The sequence below is a fragment of the Eupeodes corollae genome, chromosome 2 (genome assembly GCF_945859685.1).
Source record: "Eupeodes corollae chromosome 2, idEupCoro1.1, whole genome shotgun sequence".
Lineage (NCBI taxonomy): Eukaryota > Metazoa > Arthropoda > Insecta > Diptera > Syrphidae > Eupeodes > Eupeodes corollae.
This window is the reverse complement of record NC_079148.1, coordinates 99,496,329-99,520,139: the sequence shown is the minus strand read 5'-3', so window position 1 is coordinate 99,520,139 and position 23,811 is coordinate 99,496,329. Positions and strand designations below refer to the sequence as shown.

The following is a 23,811-nucleotide window of genomic DNA, read 5'->3' as shown; positions in this document are numbered from 1 at the left end:
TTGCATTTTTGGTAGAAATCCAACGGTCCGCTTTTTCATACAAAAATAAAATCTACAAAAAGCAGTACGAATATTTGGTAAAAATGATGTTCGGTTCTCGATATCACGTGAAAAATAGAAGGTATTGACTTCAAATAAATTTCATTCATCCAATCTGTATTTGTTTATATAAGAAATAATAACTTTTAAGAAATGCTACTAAATTGGTAAAAATTGGTTAACGACTAAAAAACCTCGTTAACGAAAATAGATTTTGAAAGGAAGTCGCATCCCAGCCTCATTTTTACAATTAATTTAAAAACCGAAAAATGGATAACCATGTAAATATAATGTAATTTAGAGGATGAATTTGTAACAAGAATAAAAATTAATTTCAATCCGTTTTGAAATCTAACAACTTTTGCAAATTTTATACATTTTTTAAAAATAATTTGAATATTTTAAGTGAATATCGAAGGAAGATAGTATAGATTTAGAAAACTATCAAGAATACGTTTTCGAAAAATAGATACTTCATAGTTCATTCAGTTAGATGGCTTTTAAAAGCCAGTGTTTTTTCGAATTTAAAAGTCTTAGGTGATAGAGTAATTTTGAAGTCGGATTTGAAGTGAGGTTATCAACACCTATTGGAAAAGTGCAATTTAAGTGCAATTTAATCAGGCACAAAACCTTATAGTTCTTTTTCGTCTTCCCTAGTTTTGTCAAATTTGACCGAAATCTTAAATCTAATTGTTTTTCAAATACATAACAAGTGTATGCGGCAGTTGTATATCTATAACACAATACCAATGCAATTCACAACTCTAAAAAGGGTTACTTCTATGAACATACATATAAGCTTTATGTAGCGACAATTTAAAGCATTTAAAGATCTATTAGCTCTTGAAACTTATTTAAATTTAATTCAAATTTGTTTACCCCCAAAAATATAATTTTGCGAGCGCTTATGGAACTCCGCTTCATCAATAGTACTCCACTACTCGTTAAGACTGCCGAAGTGGCGAAGGAATATAAGCGATCGCATCATTTGGTATTACACATTTCGTATATAAGCATTGGCTTGAGTTTTGGTTGCGCGGTTGTACGTGTACAAGAAGCCCGGCTTAGTTCAGTCAGTGCTTACTGCTTAGCTCAGTTTCAGTTTCAGTCTCAGTGCCCCAATCAGTCAGTGGTGGGATTAAATTTTAAATAAATTTTCAACAACTTTAAAAACTTCAGTTCGTCGTGGTTCTTCTTAACATAAACACCGCACACCTCACTGGGTATCGCGGTCTTTCGGTTCACAAAACTAAATATCTCGCGGATAAAACAATTACGAAATAATTATAAGCTTAATTTGTACCTTTATTGTTTCATAAGTGCAACTAATTTTCGACAAAAGTGAGTTGTGATTTTTATAACTATATTTTACTTTAGGTATCCCATTGTTATACGAAATGCCATAAATTAATTGAGTTGTTAATAATTTGTCTTATATGACTCCTTCGAAAAAATTGAGAAATAGTTTGACGTTTTTTGTTTCTAGTTTTTATTTTAAAGATGAACATAATTTTATAGAAATGAAAAGTCAAGTTATGCATTTTCTTCAAGACATATTTTATTTTATTTTGTGGTAGGACATTACATAAAGTAAATTTAATTTATAGTGAATGGTTGCAACAGGAAATGTTTTAAATTATGTATGTATACGAGTGTGTTTGAAAATTCACCACGAAATGCCCAAAGCATATTATGTATACTTGATGTAGCAGAAAAAGAAGTTTTTTTGTTTATATTTTTTTTAATGAAAAATGAAAAGATACAGATAAATTTACTTTAATCAAAAAGCGTACTAGGTACTCCTATATTCTGTTACGTCGTTGTTGTTTTCCTCTTCGTCTTTGTTAACGCGCGCCGTTGTGTCGGTCAAGACAACTTTCGCTTTCTCTTTGAACTCGGTTAAGCTAAAACCAAACCGACCGACGACGAACGACTTTTCAGCAAGTTGATCTTGCATCGAAAAAGATTGAGTTAAAGAAGTTCACTGTCTTCGTCTTGATGATGGTTGTGATGTAATAATTTTGTTGCAAAACCTTGTGTATGAATTATTATTATATACCCACTTGTGTTTCGAGTCTTAAAAATAATTTGAATTAGAATAAATAAGTGATTTTTTTCTCTTAAACAAAAATATTGTTTATATTTTTGTATGGAAAGCCCAAACAAAAAAGTAAGTACTGATGTGCATATATCAGTATATTAAGCACTTAACATTTAGGAAAAGGGTTTTTTTAAGTTATTTGGTAGAAATAGGTAAATTCATTGTGTATTAGCCTTTGTCTTCCTAAAATGTTTCCATTATTCTTCTATTGAATTTGAATTTGAAACAAAAATACAATTTTCAGAAATATATGAACAGTAAGAACACTTTAAAGAATTATGCCAAAAAGTTTCTTAAATATTGTTTGAAAAATGTCGAGACTTAGGTTTTGAAATATCAATTTTCATTCCAACAATCAGTGTTACTAAAATTTCATGAAATTTTAATAAATTTGTTCAAAAATGACATAGTTAAGGTAAGGTTAAAAAAATTTAATAATCTTAAGATTTAAGTCTTAAACTTCAATATTTCCCCAATGTTCGGAAAAAGGCCAAAGTTGTGCCTATTTCGAAAGCTGGTAAACCTGCAGAGGTTTCTTCAAGCTACACCCCCAATTAGCTTACTAAGCAGAATAAGCAAAATATATGAAAAAGTCATAAAAGATCAAATTTCAAATTCAAATCTGCTTCGTGACGAGCAGTTTAAGAAGTTGTGCGATCAAATACAAAGAATTTGTAACCATGTAAAGAACATCGTTTACATGGACAGTCAATAGGAATGATAGTGTTAGATATAGAAAAAGCTTTCGATTCTGTATGGCACGATGGTCTTGTAAACAAAATGATTAATTTTAAATGTCCGGTGTACTTGTGTAAGATCGTTCAAAGTTTCCTGCCTGGTAGATGGTTCCAAGTGCATGTCAATAATGGTATTTCAAATTTACGTTTTTTCTGTTTCGGAGTGCCACAAGGATCCGTCTTTGGACCATCTCTATACAACATTATATACTTCTGATTTCCCAGTGCTTCATTTTTGCAAATCATTATTTGCTGATGACACCACAATTTTTTTATCGCATGAATTTTGAACGTTTTTATACTAGACTTATAATATTCCTCTAAAGCAGATTCGAATTGTATCTAAAAATAATCAATTTTGGGTATATAAAAGTATTAGAAGGGTTTCGATAGTTTAATAAGTTTTTGTTGTCTTACTATTTTGTAGTAATTTTTGGAACTTAAAAAGAATTGTGTGTTTAAAAAGATCCGTTTGCAAATTTTCTGCAGATTTGATAATTTTGCTCAGAAAATTATTTTCATAAAGAATAATAAATTATATAAATTTATGTTTACTTTACAACTGATCTCTTTATTCGAAATATTAAAAAGAATAAATTTTCATCATTGAATTCAAAACAGTGAAGAAACATTGGTAATAATCTTTCACTGCGTAAGTTTTAAGTCAACAGGGAGATGAATCAAAGAAAAAAAACAATTCAGCTCAAGTATAAAATCGTGCTTTCCAGAATATTGCGTAATGTTCAGGATGTAAGAATTTAATTTTTAGTTTTTCAATATTATTTGTCCAACTTCTTTTAACATGTTTTTATACAATAATTTTGACTTCGAAATAAATCAAAGACTTTTACATTTTGAGCATTTTGTCCATTTAAAGTAGTTTCTTCATAAATTACACTTAACGTAATATGTTTCTATAATTGATTCCATTCTTTTACATATCTTGTATGTTTGACACTTATTGTTCTTTGGGCCACCGCACCGTTTTTTACAAACTAAACCACACTTAAAGCCATTCAACTGATTTATTCATAAATGAGTGTTTATGTTAAATTAAGTTTGTACATGAACATATTCCCAAAAAAACCCTGCTTTTCAATCAAAATATTAAAAAAAGTTTTATCTTGTTTTTGTTGTTTTGAGAAAAAAAACCTAAATTATAAAAACAACACTGGTTTCTGACTACATTTTATTTTTCTGTATCCATAAAACCACATCAACAACAATTGAATTTATACGAAAGGTGAATCCCATCACACTTCAAGTAAGTTAGAATACCCATGTTAATGTGTTATTGTTTAATATGAATTATTAATTTTAGAATTATGTGATATTTAAATATTCTTTAATAAGTTTTTTTGGTAAATCATAAGTTCATAAACAAATAAATATATCCGATTTATACTTGATTAATTTGTTTATAATACTTTTGTTTCATTACTTAAGAAAAAATTCAAAGTCATAACCAAATTTAATTCGAAGGTTGGTAATGACTTCGATTGATATGTTTTTTTCTGTTTAATCCGGAACTAAATTTGACATTAGATTAAACTAGTTTGCAATTGGCATAGCACTCTTTAGTTTAAGGCCAATCTTTTGGTACATTAAATGTTGCACAAACGCCGTCGTAACAGTGGCCAAGGCCACAAGGTAATGTTATATGTATTTTGAATGAGCCAACATTTAAGACTAATTTCATTGAAGGAATACATACTATGGTATTCCAGTCATGCTTTGAATGGTTGGTATAGTAACTTGTCCTATAAAAAAGATTTGAAACAAAAATGTTACGAAAACAAGAAAATTGAAACTATATGATTTTATAGTGAAATGTATGTATTTAGCTAATGGCAGCTTATTGTTAGTTTTTGAAAGCATTGATTGCTTCCAAAAGATCTGACTTAGGTTTTGTTATGCGTGTTTACTCAAAAACCTCTTTTTCGTTGTAAGTTTAACTTCAACTAACGCACTATGGTTTTCGTCTTTACAAATTGATTTTCAATGAGAGCTGGAAAATAGCAAAGTGTATTTTACAAAATTATTTTTAATATAATTAATTTTAAAAGAATTTCTTATTCTTAAGTATATTTAAGATGAACATTTAAAAAACATCTAAAAAATATAAATATGTATTGAAAATTGTTCGTAGTCTATAACTTTAAAAATACATACATTTTTCTTATGATAGTAAAGTAAACAAAAACAAATACGTCAATCGCATAACACGTCGTTCTAATTATATATCTATGCATATTAATATAATAAATATATAATTATTTGTAGTCATCATTAAACTTTATTCTATTTGTTTTCATTTAAACCAATATTATAAATAGTTAAGGTGTGAACAATGAGCGTTTTTGAAGTCAACATTTTATTTTATGTAATTATTTAAATATGTTTATTGCAGTTAAAGTTTGAAAAACATAGGCAGGGAACGACCATGCTAATTATTAAACATTTCCATAAACAAAAGAAAATCGTTCAAAAGATTTGTTTGTACAATTCAAACACAAAGAAAAATAATAATAATTTCTTATTTATTAAGCATTATAAAAATCTTTTTTTTTTTTTGTTTAGTTTTGCATTTTCATTCATTCTATTGATTGTTAAGGAAGCAATAGTGTTTCCCATTCAATTATGAAAATAAAATAATTAAATGAATGCCACTTAATAAAAAATACCAGTGTTTTGTTGGAAAAATCTATCCATAGTATAGTAGGATTTTACACGGATAACAAAAACAATATCCATAGTATGAATACTAGCGATAAAAGTTAGAGTAGAATCTTACTAGGGATGGGTTTTTGACATTTATACATTTATTGGATATCGTTCTCAAATGTTGGTACGATTAATATTGCATTTGTATCTCGATGGCTGTGTTCGTTGAGTAGTTGTTCATTTGAAATCATGTGTTTTCCATTGGGGAAACAAATCAATCTTTTACTGTTGATCTGATTTAGTTTTGTTAATGAAAATGGGCCAACTGGGCTTATTTTGCAAGAGAAAACAATAGAAAAGATAATTAAGTTTTGCTATGTTTACACCAAAGATTTATCTCAGTTAAGATTAAATAAATCTTTTTGGCGTTTCCACCGCATAAGAATATTTAAAAATGATTAAGTTTGACAGCACTTTCTAGAAAGGAAATGGGGTTTCGATGTTTTCGATGTGTAAAGTGCAAGTGAGATAGTTTGATTCGTGTTAAACAATGAAGAACTGATTAGTTCATCACCATATAAGAATATGCTTCCTAATCTATGTCCATTTTTTGTTTTGTAATTTGATTTGTACACAAACATAAAATTATCTGTAAAACCAACTCCTCCACACAGATTTTCTTCACAAATTTTGATTTGACTCCAATCCCGACCGGAATGGAGGCGAATCAAGCTGGTTTTTATTTATTTTCGTGATTTCAAATCATATTTATTAAAATAAACAGTGTTCAGGGTAAAACAATTTGGCTATTAACAGTCAAATATTTCTTCTTCAAAACTCCCATAGCAAGGCAATAAAAATAGTTACAATTTATCTTTTTTGAAGACTTGTAGAAACTATATAATTCGCAGTTTCGCGAATGTAGCTCGGATTATATGGAATCTCGATTTATTCGGGAAAATGTGCGTCAAGACAAGGTGTAATGGTCATCTGCTGATGAGCCCAACCATTACATCGGGGCGAAACGCATATATGAACACTTTTATGCTGGTTTATATTTTTTTGCTTGATGTCAAATCATATTTATTAGAATCAAGCTTATTTCAACTGGGTTCAGGTATATAAAGAATTGAGGCAAGCTTCAACCCCACATGTTAATGTAGGAGTCTACGAACAAACCCGCTCCTTGAATCAATTGTTAATGAACTTTTATTTTATAGAATCTCAATTTCCAGATATGAAAACCATAACATTTCTTCTTGAAAATTGTCCATTTTATTAATTTTAGTTAGTTTTTTTTGCTAAGTTAATTTTAACTTTTGATTTTCATAAAACTTTTTGCTTTTTGTGTGTTTTTTTATTATTATTCTGATAGATCTTCTTTCAGTTGTACCAATTTTTAAATACAAAAATCTGGCTACTGCGGATCGTTTTGTTAGCAATTTCTCACTGCACTAGAATACCAAAAAAAAGCACTTAGTTTCCTTTGATTAGGTAATTTTGAAAACTTTTGAATATAAACTTAATATGAACCATAAATATAGTATTTCCAATAAGAGGTTTTATTTTGATGAACATTTTGTTGCAGAAATCAATGAAACAGTAAAAAAAACATTAACAATGGAATATCCATAGGTCTACAGAAATAGAAATATTCGTGGACTAATTCGTAAATTTGCGTCTGTGTCCTCGATAACTTTCCTAATTCCTTCTTTAATGGAAATTGTAGAGTATTAGAATGTTTATCACTTGACCCCAAAGAAAAAACACTGCAGCTGTTAAATCACAAGATCTTGGAGGCGTATTGAGATCCAGGAAGCCATTAAACTTTCTTACAAAATTTAAATTGCTTTCGTTGTAGTAGGTAAAGCACAATAATATGGTTTTTTGACAAAGGAAAGGCTTTTCAATAATCATTCTTGGAGTTTTCGAGCCTCAAATGTGTCAATTCTGCTTACTAACGTAGACTCTTGTTGAACATTGGCTTCATCACTGTAGATGATTTTGCGATGAAAAAAGAGAGAAAAAGTAACTTAGTTTCTTTAGTGATCGATCGGCTTGAGTTCTTGTGTTAACTGAACTTTACCTACTCGGCCAAACAGCTCAAATTTTTCCACGAAGCAACTTAAAAGTTGTTTAGTTTTGCAAACTGAGACTGCAAATTTTTCACCGTTCTTGTAGTACATTTTTATTGTGATTAGTGGAAGTATAGTTTTCCGTCGGCTTTCTTGGCCGCTGTGGTTTTCGCAATGAAACAATTAAGTTAAATTAACTTTTCCAACGTTTCGGCAGGGGTTGATGTTTCTCTGTCTCTAGAACTTCCACGCCTTCAAAGTATGGAGAATGACCGATTACAATGGTGTGACTGGCCAGGGCTGTTTTCTCAGAATTGCTTAGTTTTATGTCGGACTCATGATTCGAGATGCGTTGTCTAAGAAGTTGTTTTGTGGTCCCAATATAACACGGGTTGCACGGTTCATTTGATTTACCATTGCAGTTAATTTTGTAGATCACATCTCTTTGTTTGTCCGTATCAGGTTTCGTCTTGAGTTTAGTAAAACAATGGTCAAGTGTTTTGTTTGATTTGAAAGCAAGGCGAACCTCTGTCAATTTTTTCGAAATGGATATTTTGAAGTTTTCGGATAGAGTTGGGACGTAAACCATGGTTTTGTGTTGCGTTCTAACGGGTTCATCAATATTTTCTTGTGGAATTTGCATTATGTATTTTAAAAGGAGACTTTGAATTATGGATTTTGATGACTTTTTTCTCGTTGGCGACGTGGAATCGTACATCACTTATTGTGAAAATTTTATGCACGACGTTGGACGCACTATTGATGATGAAATGCCTTCCAATCTTCCAAATGCTGTTTGTTTTTGATACCAGTCGAATAGCAAGCGATTTTCTTCACGGTAGATTTTTACATCTAAGAAAGATATTGTTTTTTTAACCTCATTTTCAATTGTGAATTGAAATTTTGGGTGGAATCCGATTAGAATTTTTAGTACTTTGTCTAGGTTTTTTTTATCCATTATTGCAAATATGTCGTCTACATATTTATCTATGAACGCAGGTTTTTCTTCGATGGGTTTTAAAAGTTCATCTAAAACGTGGTCCAAAACCAGATGAGTTTTTAAAGCGTGAATCCTTCCATTTTTAGTGAAAGCGTAGTTTTATTTGTCAAATTTCCAAAGATGAAGGAAGGAACAGTGATAGCTTTCCAAATAGCGGACTACTAAACTGAAACCCTTTACAATAAGTCCTTTTTTCACACATTAAACGTTTTTTACATTTTTTATTTCTATTTTGTACAAACATGAAAAATCAAAATGGTGCTGGGAAATAAAATCAACTTTAAAAAACTGTACTTTATAAAAGTATTGTTGAAAGTGAAATAAAAACCAATATGTGCCTTAATTTTACCTTGTTTAAATGACCTATTGTAATTTACAAAAATAATATAAGGCTAATTCCTGAAAGTTGGAACTTTTTTACTTGATTTTGTTTCTCGCCGCTATTCAAAATGGTCAACAATGATATTATTTATAGACACCTTGATCTTTTTGGATCCAAACATTTTTTGTTTTTAACTTTTACACTAATTAATTTCTAAAAAACTGAACTATTATTTATTATGACAAGAATCAATCAATAAAAAAGAGTTGTACAAAGTCTTATTTACCATTTTTTAGAGTTTAGTTTGCAGCAATTATTTATAGGTGGTTCTTGTGTTCTCATTCTTTTTGCATGTAGAAAAACATATATTTTCCACTTAGCTCCAATTAACATTCGGCAAACAAGTTCTTATTCTTGCCACTCGACTTCGACATAATTAATTCTTGACTTTTAATAGTCTGCAATTTATGTTTTATTTCTTGTTATTCGTAATATACTTTTTTTCGAAGAAATCAAAAGTTTATCAATAAAAATAATAGTTTGTCTATAAAATGGGTAACATTCCACGTAAAGTTTTTTTTCAATTTCAAATCGATTGCTATGCGCATATATAGAGACACACTTGTACTGTGTCTTCTGTTGATTTAGTAAATTAATTTGCATTTTTCTATTTATGATGCTTGTAATGTTTTTAAATGCAACAATCAAGTTCATAATAAATGTTCATGATTTGAATACAAAGTGTACTTATACGCATTTCCGGCCGATAAGGTAGTCTACAAGCATGTATGTAGGTACATTTTCTAAAGTAAGGTAAAGTTAAAAAATAAGGTCAATAATGTCTTTTGTTTAAATGAAACTTGGCTTCATTTCAAGTCGATATATGTATATAAATATACAAACATTAAGTTAAAATGATAAAGGGTAAAATTGATTAAATTCTATTGAATTTTATAGAAAATGTAAGAACGCATTATTTGTTGGCATTGAAGTTACCTACACAAAGATACAATTATAAAGCTTCAGTACATAAAGTTTAAAGGGTTGTTTATCACCTTTGTTAATATTTCCTTTTTTATTTTAAAAGCTTTACACAATTTCAAAAGCTAGTGGCTCCCTCTAAACAAGGTACGTGATAGTACTGGGACTTCCGTAGTCAGTGACAATTTTTTTCTCTACGTTATTAAAATAAAAATAACATAGGTTTAAACATCTTTGTTATATTGCGAAATATTATTTAAACAAAAAATAAAAAAATAAGATATTATCTTGCTAATTTTAAATTACAACATTTTGGGAAATTCTTCAAGGCGACTTAAACGTTTTTTGAATATTAATATATTGCATACTCCCATATGTATATGATATGATGTTATGTCTTATGTCTTTTAATACCTTATACCTTTAGCTTATATTTTAATGGTACATGTTTTGCACGTAAGTTTATAGTCTTTTAAAAACAATGAGGTTTCGCATTAATATAGGTACCTGGGGTTGTACTTTTGCAGCCATTGACCTGACAACAAAAAATAATTTCTTAAGATTTATTAACACTCAAAAGTCAGTATACCTACAAATTTTAATTAAACTCAATGCGTATAGGTCGAAGTACTAAAATAATGATCACATCTATATGAACATGCAATAAATTTAAAAAAAGAAAATAATCAATACTCAACTCAAGTCAATCAATATGAAATGTTGTTGTTTTGGAATTTATGTAGACTTAATAATTATATATTTTAATTAACATCAATGGCAAAATTAATTTCCTTCAGTCCAGTGCAATGAACCTTAGTTTCAAGATAAGTTATATTATGGGTAGATACATTACATTTGTTATAAATTTTATTAATTTTTGAATTTTTTGTTGTTGTTCTAAAATTATTATATTCTTAAAGAGACTTACATAAGTATTTCTGTAAGCGATAGGTTTCAGTAACAAACCGGATTAGAACTTTCCATCCACACTCACCATTTAGAATTGAGTAACTCTCTTATGTAGAAGGAAGGTTTTCCTAAAGTATAAACGTCGAATTTCTTGGAGTATTGGACAAAGGTATAGGAGGTGATAAACTTTTTCGATTTGATTAAGGTTGCAAAGATTACAATTATGATTTATATTAGCCCTATGAGGTCTGTAATTTAGCTCTAGCATTTCAGTTCAGATCTTAAATATTAAATTGATCTCGTTAACTGTGAATTCTTTTCGAAAAAAATTAGTTTCCGCCAAACAATGATTTAGTTTGCTGTATATGGTTCTGACATGGATTCTTTAGCACGGCTAAGAGAATTTTGAAATATTTGTTCGTCAATTGCTGAGAAGCAGTCATAGAATTCATCCTTCCATGAACCAAAGTTATTTAAAGCTAAATTCAATGTCGTATTATATTTTGCAGCCAATTCTTGCCAATCTTTGAACGGCGCGGCGACTTGTTACAACGCTGAAGTGCAATCAAGAGTACTTTTCTTTAAAGATTATTATCACATCTCTTTAAAACTTTGACAGTGTAGTCCGTATTTACCCTAAGGTTTTTTAAGAAAATTGAAAGTAGTCCAGATTCGACATATATTGCATAGTTAGGTGTGTTTAAAGGGACCTTTAATACACGTTTTAAGAAATATCTCTGGATAACTTTAAAGTCTTCACATACTTCGTAACCATTAATTTCATTAGCATAACAGAGTGAACTTTTAATTGTTGAATCTTCTTTGAATTTTACCATCGAGGTCCGATGTTAAAATTGTGTGTTATTGTAAAACCTAAGTATTTAAATTTTTTAACTACCTCTATTCTATCACCATTAAGGTTCCAAGAACGGTCATTTCTGACATTATGATTATTAGATCTAAAAACCATTACCTTCGACTTTGAAGTATTTATTTAAAGACCCCAATTGTAACAATACAATCAGCATATAAAATCACCTTAATAAGCAAATCATAATATACACCCCCTGGAACACTGTCTCCAATGTCGTTAATAAAAAGTGAGAAGAGCAAAGGACTCAAAGTGCAACCTTGCGGGACACCCACTTCTGTCTTAAATTGCTGCGAAGAGATTCTACCAATAGAAACTACCGCTGAAAGAAGTTTCTCATATATTCTTAAAAATTTTGTTGCTAATCCAACACCTGTTAGTTTAAAAAGTAATAGTTTTCTGTCTATAGTATCCAAGGCAGCTTTAAAATCTACAAAAAAAGCAAAGAGAATAGTTTTCTTATCCAAAAAACTTTAGCGGCATTAGTTAAAGTAAAAATTTGAACAACTGCGGAGAGGTTAACTTGAAACCCAACTTATTTTGTTGTTTGTTTCAACCCAAAGTACAAGTCTAAGGAAGCGCATCTGAGTAAACAATTTTCGTAATGAATTGGGAACAGAGATACTTCTTTAGTTTTCGGGGAGATTAGGATCTAATTTTTTATAGATCGCTACAATGGATGACTTTTTGAAATTCTTTGGTATTTCTTCGTTGTTGAACACTCTTGTAAGTAAGAACAATATATGTTCTTAAAATTGTGAGCTCGGTTATTGTCCTTTTAGTTGTTTCAATCAAATTCGTAACAAATTTGTTGATCAATTAATTTAAACGTGCACTTATTCTATTATTAAACAAATTAGTTGCGTAGACAAATTTTGCATTGTAATTTTTTTTATTTCTTGACAAATATTTAAGGTAGCGAGGTAATCATTTTTCATGAATTTAATTGGTGGAAAAAGAAACATGAAAAAACACCACCTAAAAACCTTACAGTCACTCATCAATCATTTGATCTAGTTTTAACTTAAAAAAAAACGTCCGTATTTTTTTCTTCAAAAGCGAGATAGATTGATTCAACGTTAATATGAGTCCCCTCGAAAGATCCAAATGTGAGTACTGTCTATGATTCCAAAACATGACAACTATGGTCTACCTTAAAGTCATGAAACTTATTGTTACAATTTTCAAATATACATACTTTCAATAATATTCAGAAAATTTCTCCACCTTTTCAACAAATTTGGTATTCTATATATAGTACAGTGAGAAATTGCCAACAAAACGATTCGCAGTAGCCAGATTTTTGTATTTAAAAATTGGTACAACTGAAGATCTGTCAGAATAATAATTACAAAAAACAAATAAATAGAAGAAAGTTTTGTGAAAATCAAATGTTAAAATTAACTTAGCAGCAAAAACTAATTAAAACTAATAAAATGGAAGAAGAAATGGTAAGAACACATCTGGAAATTGAGATTCTATAAAAAAAAGTTCATTTAACAATTGCTTGAAGGAGCGGATTTCTTCGTAGACTACTACATTAACATGTGGTGTTGAAGCTTAAAACTCGCCTAAATTCGTTATATACCTGAATCGAGTTGAAATGAGCTTGATTCTAATAAATATGATTTGAAATCACGAAAATAAATATAAAACAGCATAAAAGTGTTTATATATACGCGTTTCGCCCGATGTAATGGTTGGGCTCATCAGAAGATAACCATTACACCTTGCCTTGCCGCATATTTTCCCGAATAAAACAAGATTCCATATAATCCGAGCTACATAGAGCAACTGAGAATTATATAGTTGCTACAAGTCTTCAGAGAACATACAATTTAGCTACTTTTATTGCATTGCTATGGGACTGAACACCATTTGTTTCATAAATATGATTTGAAATCACGAAAATAAATATAAGGCAGCTTGATTCACCTCGATTCCGGTCGGGGATTGGAGTCGAGTCAAAATTTGTGAATAAAATCTGTGTGGAGGATTTGGTTTAACATGTTTGTGTACAAAAAATATAGTTTTGTTGTAATAAAATTACAAAACAAAAAATGGTTAAACTTAATTATTTTTAAATCTTCTCAATGGAAAACACATAATTCCAAATACACAACTACTCAACGAACACAGCCATCGAGATACAAATGCAATATTAATCGTACCAACATTTAAGAACGATCTCACATAAGATCCATTCGAGACTCGTATGAATATCAAAAACCCGTCCATATATTGTTTTTGTTATTCATGTAAAATCTTACTATACTATGGATAGATTTTCCAACAAAACACGGGTCTTACAACTTGCCAAATCATCTCTTGTCATTCCTATTTTTCACATTTTTGACACAGGGTCAAGCAAGAAATTCAGTATTATTAAATTCTGCTGTTACAAAAATTCCAGGATATTCAAGTTTATGTAAATTGGTGTAATCTGTTTTGATAAGCTGATTTCAACAGATTTCAAGCCACAGATAAAACAATTTTTAGACATTCTAAATGAAATTATTTTAGAACTTCAGCGGAAAACACAAAGCTACTTTTGTGTAAGCGCTGACAATCGTTACGCTTCTATTTTTTCGATTGTACTTTGATTGACATCTGTCATTATTCAAATAACAATTCCCAAATTAAATGTTTTTAAATTTTGATTCTCTTAAAATAATAACAAATATCATGGATCTCAATAAAAAAGTGCAAAAAATTGCATTTATTGGGAAAATAGCATATGCAGCATATTGGGCATACGAAAACTACATCGATCTACTTGAAGAAGAGGAAGAAGAAAAACAGAAAAGACGTTGGTGGGTTCGTGAACTTAATCTTACAAGAGATGAGACCGGTTTCTTTGCCCAGAATTTTGAACAAATGAAAGAACGGGATCCAGAGCATTTTTACAAGATTATAAGAATGTCTTACCAGTCTTTTGAAATCCTTGGAGCTCTTATTGAACCCCACTTGGAAAAAACATGTTGGAGAAAACCGATCGAACCGAAAGCTCGATTGTTTTTGGTTTTGATGTAGGTTTTTAGTATTAATTCTTGTATTATTTTATTAAATAGAATAATTCTTCAGGTATCTGTCACAAGGAGTACCAAAACAAGTTCTTGCCTGGATGTTTCGAATAGGTTATTCTACGGTAGCAAGCATCATATATGAAACATGTGACCTACTGTGGGATCATCTTATGCCCTTTTATTTAACCCCACCTAGTCAACACGATTGGAGACGAATCGCTTCGGATTTTGAAGTTCTCTGGAATTTGCCTAACTGTGTTGCTGCGATAGATGGCAAACATGTGAATATTCAATGTCCTCCTGGTGCTGGATCAGAATATTGGAACTATAAGGGTCATAACTCCATCGTACTTCTTGCCTCTTGTGATGCAAACTATACGTTTACTACGGTAGACATCGGAGCATACGGAAGCCAGAGTGATGGTGGAATTTTCAAAGATTCATCTTTTGGGAGGAAGATTATTGCCGGTGATATCAATTTACCTCCGCCTAAACTACTTCCGAACTTTGACTATCTATGTCCTTATTATATGGTTGGAGATTCTGCGTTCCCATTAAAGACATACCTAATGCGGCCTTACCCAGGAAAAGTGTTAATTCCAGAGAAGATAAATTTCAATAAGAGACTTTCACGAGCCCGCCGCGTTATTGAAAACGCTTTCGGCATTTTGGTGGCTAAATGGCGTATACTAACTACAACCCTTAATATGCTGCCAAATAATGCAGATAAAATAGTTAAGGCTACAGTTGTCTTACATAACTTTGTAAAGCTAAATGACACAGCTTATTACTCTCCCGAGTTTGTCGATCGTTACGATAGGAACGACCAAATTATACATGGTCTTTGGCGAAGTGAGATTGCACCACTCTCAACATCCAGGTCATTGGGTTCCAATAACTCGTCTCAAGCTGCCTTTGTTATGAGAGATAAGATAAAGGAATATTTATTTGAAAACCAAATATAATAAAAATATACAAACATATGTATATATACATACATATTTATAATTTAATCTTATAACTGCATTTGTCATCAAAATAAATCATAAAAATTCAAAAATGCACATACATATCAATTTTTTTATGAAATTTGCCCTCTATCCCGGGAGGATATTGACTCTCTCCCACTCCTATTCGATTTTTTTCTGGTCTTTACTCAATCTACTTGTTGTAGTTTTTGGCGCATCTTATGTAGATGGATACATAAAGTCGGTACATAATGAAAATTAATTTTTTTATCTTCTTCAAAAAAATTGAATTTTAAGCTAAAGACAATGATACAAATTACTTTAGTATCATCCCAAAAATCTGTTCAAAAAATCCAATAAAGAACTTTCTAAATTAGTAGATATTTATTATTAAAAAAGGAACTTCAGAAATCACAGATCTGGTACAAATACACAAAATTCACAAATTACAGATCATTATAGCACATTTTGAGCTCATATAAATAATGAGCTAATAAATAATAATTAAAACTTATTTGTCGTTGTCAGGCTGTAACAGCTCATTATTTATGAGCTCAAAAATTTGGGAATGTAATCGAATCCTAGTTAATTCCGGCAACCTCTTCATCTTATTCCCCATGTTTTGCATGAACTGCAGGTCTATGTCTTCATTGGCAGGCTCAGTAAGATGAGAGACAACGGAGGTGCTCAAGCCATCCAGGAAACTTTTAAAAGTTTCCTCCGCTGCCTTGCGCTTGATGCCGCGTGATTTCTTCGGTGACGCAGTCACCTCGGCGCTCTCTGCGAGAGGAACTTCGGTGTTTCCAATTTGTCTACAAAAAGAAAAGTAAACAAATTATTGAAATTAATCTTAAAGATTATACATAATACACATACTTCCTGGTAAGGAGCGAAGGAATTAAAAATTCCAGGGAATCATACAGCTCCCATTTGTCATCTGGCTCAACTATAGCTGCACTGCCAGATGGAAGCGAAGTCATACATCGGTGCTCTCTTGTGAATCTGTCCCTGAGACTCCTCCAACGTTGCTTACAATCTTGAACTAAAAAGGATATAATTTGACATTGTTTGTATCCATTTGAGGTAGCATGTAATATAGGGAAATACTGTACCTGGTCTTTTAAGTTGGGCGCTTATTTTGTCCCAGGCGACGGCTCTTTTTGTCGCATTTTTATATGATCTTGACTTTGTATTAAAAAGGTATTCTTCCTCCTTTACCAAGGATATCAAATTCTCCTCAAATGACATTTTAATAGTTTGTTTTTATATGATGTATTTAAAGAATTTTTGTTTTTTTTTTCACAGAGAATTGTTTTGCTTCACTTACTTTGAAAAACATACACAAAGTGACAATTTAAGACAAAAAACGCTCAAAAGTAGAAAATATTTCAACCGGTTATGCCGCGTTACGTGTATGTTACGTTCTCTTTACGATTGTCGAAATAAAGGATGAGCTTAAAAGCAACATTGTGATAGGTTGTAAGGGATTTGTATGGTTCAACTTTAAACTTCACTCAACGCTAACACAAAAGTATCTTTGTGTTTTCCGCTTATTCGATTTTCTGATTTTGAAAATCTTGAAAACTAAGAAAACAAGAAATTTTTTATTAGCAAGTTAAAAAATTGAAATTCTTAATTATTTAATTGAAAAGAAGTCCCTATCCTGGTGTTTCAATGGGTATTCTAAAAAGACCATTAATGAAAATCTTTGCCACGATACAGTGGTGCGAGCAAAGATAAACAGATTTCACGAAACCTTCAAGTTTTGACTTAATATTCTCCTAAAATACAAACTCGAAATAATTTAGGTCAACAAAAGCTTGTCAATTAGATTACACAAATTCGGCTCTCATCATTATTGCAACTGCAATCTTAATTAGATCAATTTTTATTAACCTCTGACAAAATTAAAATTAAGTCTTTTGACTTAACTATAACCAAATGACTTTCTTGCAAATTTTGAATTTCGCAAAAAGAAGACCTTCTAATATGTAAGATACCTTTCTACCATTTCGGGGCACTTACTTTTTTGTTTTAAAATTAAAAAAAGAAAAAGAAACCTCTTCTTCTATTTATTTTAACCGCAACACAATCAAATTTACAAATTTATTTTTTAATTTTGTTTATTTTTCTTTAATAAAATATTCAAAATCTTTCTTGTGTACATTTTTTTTTAATTTCCAAAGCCAAAAGTATCGATTGTTTGCTTAGGTAATACTCGAATTATTTGTTCACAAAAACTTGTTTGGTAAGATCAACAAAGTTTTTTGGGAAGCTCACTTAAAGCCTTTAAGCAAAATAAAAACACGAAAGATGCCGCAAAACAATAATATCTATCTCCATATGTATGATTGTATGTATATGTATCTACGAATTTGCATAAAATAAAACTGCGTATGTTTTGTCCATTTTTTCAATATTGACCTTGAACTGATTTGATGAATGCCAAGTAGTCTAGTGACTATATTTCTTTGGGCATCTTTCAACTATTACAAAATAAATAAAATAGTCCATAAGTAATTTAATGTACAGTGTTCAAGACTTTCTGTTTCTTCATCATAAACGCCAATAAAATAACATAATGAAATATATTTAAATTTTCTTTTTTAATTAATACCACCCTGTCAAAGCCATAAATATGTAAATATATCGTTACATTTTTTGATGAGCTTATTAGCATATAGGTTTTGGCTCTTGCATATAGGCTTTGATATTGGTTAACGTTATTGGTGATGATAGTGATGAAGACATTTTCTTCGTTGGGCTTTCATTAGGCTAAGCTTTACAACTGGCTGGAAGGTCTTCGGCCTTAAGCAATATGTACCTATAAATATTTTGACTTTTTTTCGAAACTCACATTTAAAATTTGAAAAATTGCGTAATGTTATTTAAAACGTGGTTTAACCGACAGCATTATTTGAAGGTCATATTTGTTTATATTAAATAAAAAATTAGTTAGTCATCGTTGTGTTTATGTTTGACATAGATATTATTCATTTTTGTGTTGTTTCTTTTGGTTTTGTAAAAATGATTATATGCATGTTAATTGATCTTAATTTTATTAAAATGTTGTGAAAAATTGAAACAAATCAAAACGAGTAATTTTCGATACAATTTTGATTTGCAAACTTGATTCGGAGCTAGAATTATAGATCTTCTTGGCTAGAAGTTGACACATTTTTTTTTATTTTTAAATAACAGTATTCATCCTTTTATTCTGTTTGCCCTCTAATATTGGCAGAATTCGTCGATATATTAACTTAAATGTCGCTTTTAGTTTCCTTACAAATATTATATTTTAGATGTGCTGAAAAAGTATAATCAGCGGTAAGATTATATCCAACACTTTTCACAGCATAACACATTTGCAAATAGATTGAAAATTATTTAAATTGATATTTAAATGAATATTTCTTACTAAGCTTAATTTGAATTTTTATTTTTATATTTTCATTAGTGCTTGAAACCGAAGTTATTCACTCCACAAACCTATCCAACGCCCCTGATGATGACTATGATCCGTACGTTTGCAAACTTAACCCTGAACTCAGAGCCGTTGCCAAAGAAGAACTCCACGAAGACGATAATATCAGAAAACAAGCTTTAGCCCAATTCCGTGAGTGGATCTCCAAGCATCCGAATATCAAAAAATGTCGCACCGATTCGATCTTTCTACTTCGTTTCTTAAGAACCAAAAAGTTTTCCGTGCCTGCCGCTTGTGAAATGTTAGAACGTTATTTGACAATTCGTCAGCTTTTCCCACAGTGGTTCACAAAATTGGACATTGAAGATCCGGCATTGAATGAGATTTTTGAAAATGGCTATTTGGTCCCTCTACCGGAACGTGATGAATTCGGGCGGCAGGTTATTTTCTCGGTTGGTGGAAAATTCGATCCTTACAAATATACATCGGTTCAAATGGCTCGTATACATTCATTGATTTGTGAGGCTTTGTTGGATGATGAAGAATCTCAGGTAGCTGGGTATGTTTATGTTAATGATGAATCTGGAATGAATATGGGATTTGTAAGTCTGTGGTCATTGACGGACTTGAGAAGTATATTGAAGTGTATACAGGCAAGTATAGAATTGTTTTTCTTTTTTTAAATTTATGTTTGAGGAAATAAATAATTTTATTTTGTTTGTTGTACAGAATTCAACCCCAATGAGGCACAAGGAGACACATTTTATCAACATTCCACATTATGCTAATCGGATTATTGAATTGGCAGTATCAATGCTCAGTGATAAATTGAAGAAGAGAATAATGGTAAGATTAATGATTAATTGATGTTTTGTGTTGTTTCATGGTAAAACCTCAAGATTTGAGTTATGCATTCTTCTTTAAAAAAGGCTAATTCACAAGAATGAATTGCATGTTCTTTGACATTAAAATTTGTTTTATTTCATCAAACTTATAAATATTCTGCAAATAAACTTCGGTACTTACTTACTTACTTAAGGTGGCGCTACAGTCCGGGCGGACTTGGGCCTCAACCAACAAGCGTCTCCAGCCAGCTCGGTCCCTAGCTAGCTGTCTCCAGTTTCGCAAGCCAAGTTGGTTGAGGTTCTCTCCCACCTGCGTGCGCCACCTGAGTCGCGGTCTTCCTCTACTGCACCGTCCCTCGGGATTGGATTCGAAGACTTTCCGGGCTGGAGCGTTGATGTCCATCCGCTCTACATGACCCAGCCATCTAAGCCGTTGAACTTTGATTCTGCTAATTGGGTCAGTGTCGCTATACAGCCCGTTCAGTTTGTCATTATATCTTCTTCTCCATTCTCCATCTATGCGTACGGGACCAAAAATCACCCGAAGAATTTTTCTCTCGAAGCATCCTAAGACGCTCTCATCTTTCTTTGACAGGGTCCAGGCCTCAGCGCCATAAATGAGAACCGGGATGATGAGTGTCTTAGTGTCCATGGTGACGTTTTGTCCAAGACGTCGGTCATTGACCACTAAACCTATCTTCTTCGCTTCCGTCGCAAGGCTCAAAAACGCTCCACTGACATCACGCTTTGATCTTCCAACTATGTCAATATCATCTTCGTATCCGAGTAATTGGATGGACCTTTGGAAGATTGTGCCTCTAGTGTTGACGGTTGAGTTTTGCACAATTCTTTCCAGAACGATGTTGAAGAAGTCGCATGACAGTGTATCGCCTTGTCCAAAACATTTTTGACATCAAATGCATCGGTGAGATCTTTTTCGACCTTGATAGAGCAGCTTTCATTCTCCACCGTCATTCTGCACAAACGGAGGGATGCCAAAACTAGACATTGCTCTGTAGAGCTCTTCCCTATAGATGCTGTCATACGCGGCTTTAAAATCGATAAAGAGATGGTGGGCATCGATTTGAAGTTCCTGGTTTTTTCCCAAGATCTGCCGTAGTGCGAATATTGGGTCGATAGTGGACTTTCCTGGTCTGAAGTCACACTGATAAGGACCAATCAGGTTTCTGACGAAAGACTTTCACATAATACGGCAAAGAGGATCTTATACGCAATATTAAGGAGACTGATGCCTCTGTAGTTGGCACAATTTAGAGGATCTGCTTTCGTATGTATCGGGCATACTATGCTGAGATTTCACTCATCGGGCATGCTTTCTTCCGACCATATTTTGCAGATGAGTTGGTGCATGCTCCCTACCAAGTCATCTCCTGCTGCTTTGAATAGTTCGGCGGTGATGCCGTCAGCTCCAGCAGCTTTGTTTGTCTTAAGTTTAGATATAGCTATCTTCACTTCGTCAAGGTCGGGTAGGTGGAATTGTTGGCCTGCGTCGCCTGCGTCGCCTAGGTTGAGTGGTTCTATCTCCCTTACAGCGGAATTCGGTTCGTCATCGCCGTTATATAATTTGTAGAAGTGGTCTTTCCATATTCTCATTACTAAAAGTTGGTCAAACTTAATTTTCGACTCCAATATCTTTTCAAAAATTTAAAATATTGGCTCCAAACTAATTTCATTCTATAGAAAATATTGTTTCTGACATTTAGTAGTTTATAAGAGTCAAATTTCAGTTTTTTTATACAGAATTCAATCTACAAAAAAAAAGATAGCAAAATTTGTAAAAATTGGTATTCGATTCTCGACATCTCTTGAATAAATGAAAGCATTGACTTCGAAACGATTTTATTATGTGCTAAATTTTGTTGTTAACGGAAAACATTGTTCTTAGAAAAATCTTTTTTATAAGAAGTATACATTTTTAAGAAATTCTACTAAAATTGGTAAAAATTGGGTTTCGACTAAAAATCTCACTGACAAAATTTTTAAATCAAACTATTTTATCATATGCAAAATATTGTTGGTAGTTTTTAGTCATATTTTTAGAAAAATTTAACTGACAACTTTTATGAAAAATAGAAAACCAACAAAAATTTGTTACTGTCGTCAAAACTGTATTATTTTAACATGTTGAATGTTTTTTTATTGACGAACTGAAGGACTTCATCATTAACTCAATTTAAAGACACATTTATTATTACATTATACCAAAAATAGTCTAAAAAGAAAACGAATTAATTTGACCGGTTAACATTTCTCATACAAATTTCTCGTAAATAACATTTGCATGCTTGTTTTCTATTACACAGTTTCAATTAGAAGAATAGAAATTGACATCTAGCTGAGAAAATTCTCATACATATTTTAATTTTATTTTAAATTTCAATAAAAATGAATTAGTTTACAGTTTAGAAAATTTAAACATTTTTGGATCTTGAAAATCTGTCGCCTATTTCCCAAAAATAAATCGAACAATGCAACGATTTTACTATAAGTCCATTGGTTTAAATTCAAGAAATCTTGGGTTGTTTACCTTAAATATTTTCTTAAAATCTATGTTTTCAGTTTTTAACCATTTTTTTTCCTTATAGGTTCACAAATCTGTAGATGCCCTGAAAACAAAAATCAATCCATCAATTCTACCTCAAGAATATGGAGGCACTGTTCCTCTTGCTGAAATGATCAAACAATTCAAAGAAAAACTAATTCAAAAAAGAGCAGCGATTTTGGCTTTAGACGATATGTATATTAAGGTTACAAAAGATGCAGTTAATTTTGCAGGCAATGACATTGGTGACATTGATTCTGGAGTTGTTGGGAGTTTCAGAAAGCTTGAAGTTGATTAAAAAAATTCATATTTTCATGATTTCCTTTTTTTAAATGAGTTTATAGTTTTTGTCTGTTATGTATTAAATTTTATTTTTAAATTTTAATTAAGCTTATTATGGTAATTTACTATTAATAATAATAAATTTTCGTGTTAATAACATTATTTTAATTGTTGATTGTTTTTTTTTTTTTGGTTTTTGTTAAATTTAATATTTACATAGAAGGAAAAAAAGAAATAAACAAGACTGAACTATCAAACGGCAAATTACCAATTATAATCTTTGATAGTATTTCTTAAATAATAATTTCATAAAGCTATAGTAAGGTTGTTTACTATCTTGTGGATCATGATTATCTATGAGTACTAGTTACCTCTGTTTTTCTATTATGAACATTATGATTTTGATTAATTTAAACTGCCAGGTTCAAGTACCTTGTTAAATTACTTTTGCCATAGAATATCTAATGAATTTTTCCTCATACACTTAGAGAAATGTTAATTGAAATATTCATTTTGTACTTTTGCAAAAGGTTGAAATGAAATGCAGTAATTTAGAATTGAATATGTACAATAATGAAAGAAATTGCATTTCAAAAGAATGAGAAATCTTTTTTATGAAGGAACCGAGTTCGAATATAACGTGATAGAAAATGAGAACGTTTTTTTCATTATTGGACAATATTCAAAAAATAATCTTTTTTATATACTTTGATATTGACTTATGAAGGTTTATGCTTTTAGGGTGGCAATGTGATGATGAGTTAATTAAATTAAAATATTTTTTTTTTGAGACAAGCGTGGTTGCCAAAATCCATTGCATTTTTTAAATATTCTTCTAAAATGAGAATTCAAACTACTAATCTACCAATTAGAGTTCTTTAGACCGTGGTACGAAATACATTTAAATTTCACTGACACATAACGAATTTGAAAAATTTTCACTACGTTTCGCATTAAACAAGAAAATATGAAAATTTCTTTTTTAACATTAGTTAAATAAGTTT

General features: G+C 31.0%; 3 protein-coding genes across 4 annotated transcripts in view; 2 read left to right on the top strand and 1 right to left on the bottom strand.

Annotated features, from left to right (window-relative positions):
• Positions 1-1,055: 1,055 nt before the first annotated feature.
• On the top strand, positions 1,056-22,975 carry LOC129948344 (clavesin-1). The gene is made up of 4 exons (XM_056059307.1): positions 1,056-1,380; positions 19,151-19,770; positions 19,847-19,963; positions 22,569-22,975. Coding segments are annotated over exons 1-4 (993 nt in total). The 5' UTR covers positions 1,056-1,379; the 3' UTR covers positions 22,824-22,975.
• LOC129948341 (uncharacterized) lies at positions 14,330-16,776 on the top strand. 2 transcript variants are annotated; one of them, XR_008781860.1, is made up of 3 exons: positions 14,330-14,728; positions 14,784-16,355; positions 16,386-16,776. XR_008781860.1 is itself a non-coding variant. In XM_056059305.1 (2 exons), the coding sequence occupies exons 1-2, from the start codon at positions 14,343-14,345 to the stop codon at positions 15,688-15,690; spliced, it is 1,293 nt and encodes a 430-aa protein (XP_055915280.1). In that variant the 5' UTR covers positions 14,330-14,342; the 3' UTR covers positions 15,691-16,776. The 2 variants fall into 2 exon arrangements, 1 of the variants encoding a protein (XP_055915280.1); XM_056059305.1 differs by having other exon boundaries at positions 14,784-16,776.
• LOC129948348 (peptidoglycan-recognition protein SB1) overlaps positions 17,497-23,811 on the bottom strand; it is a 154,034-nt gene continuing 147,719 nt past the window's right edge. Inside the window, exon 4 of the mRNA XM_056059312.1 lies at positions 17,497-17,511. The gene's annotated coding sequence lies outside the window, so the exon portion shown is untranslated. The remainder of the gene's footprint in view (positions 17,512-23,811) is intronic.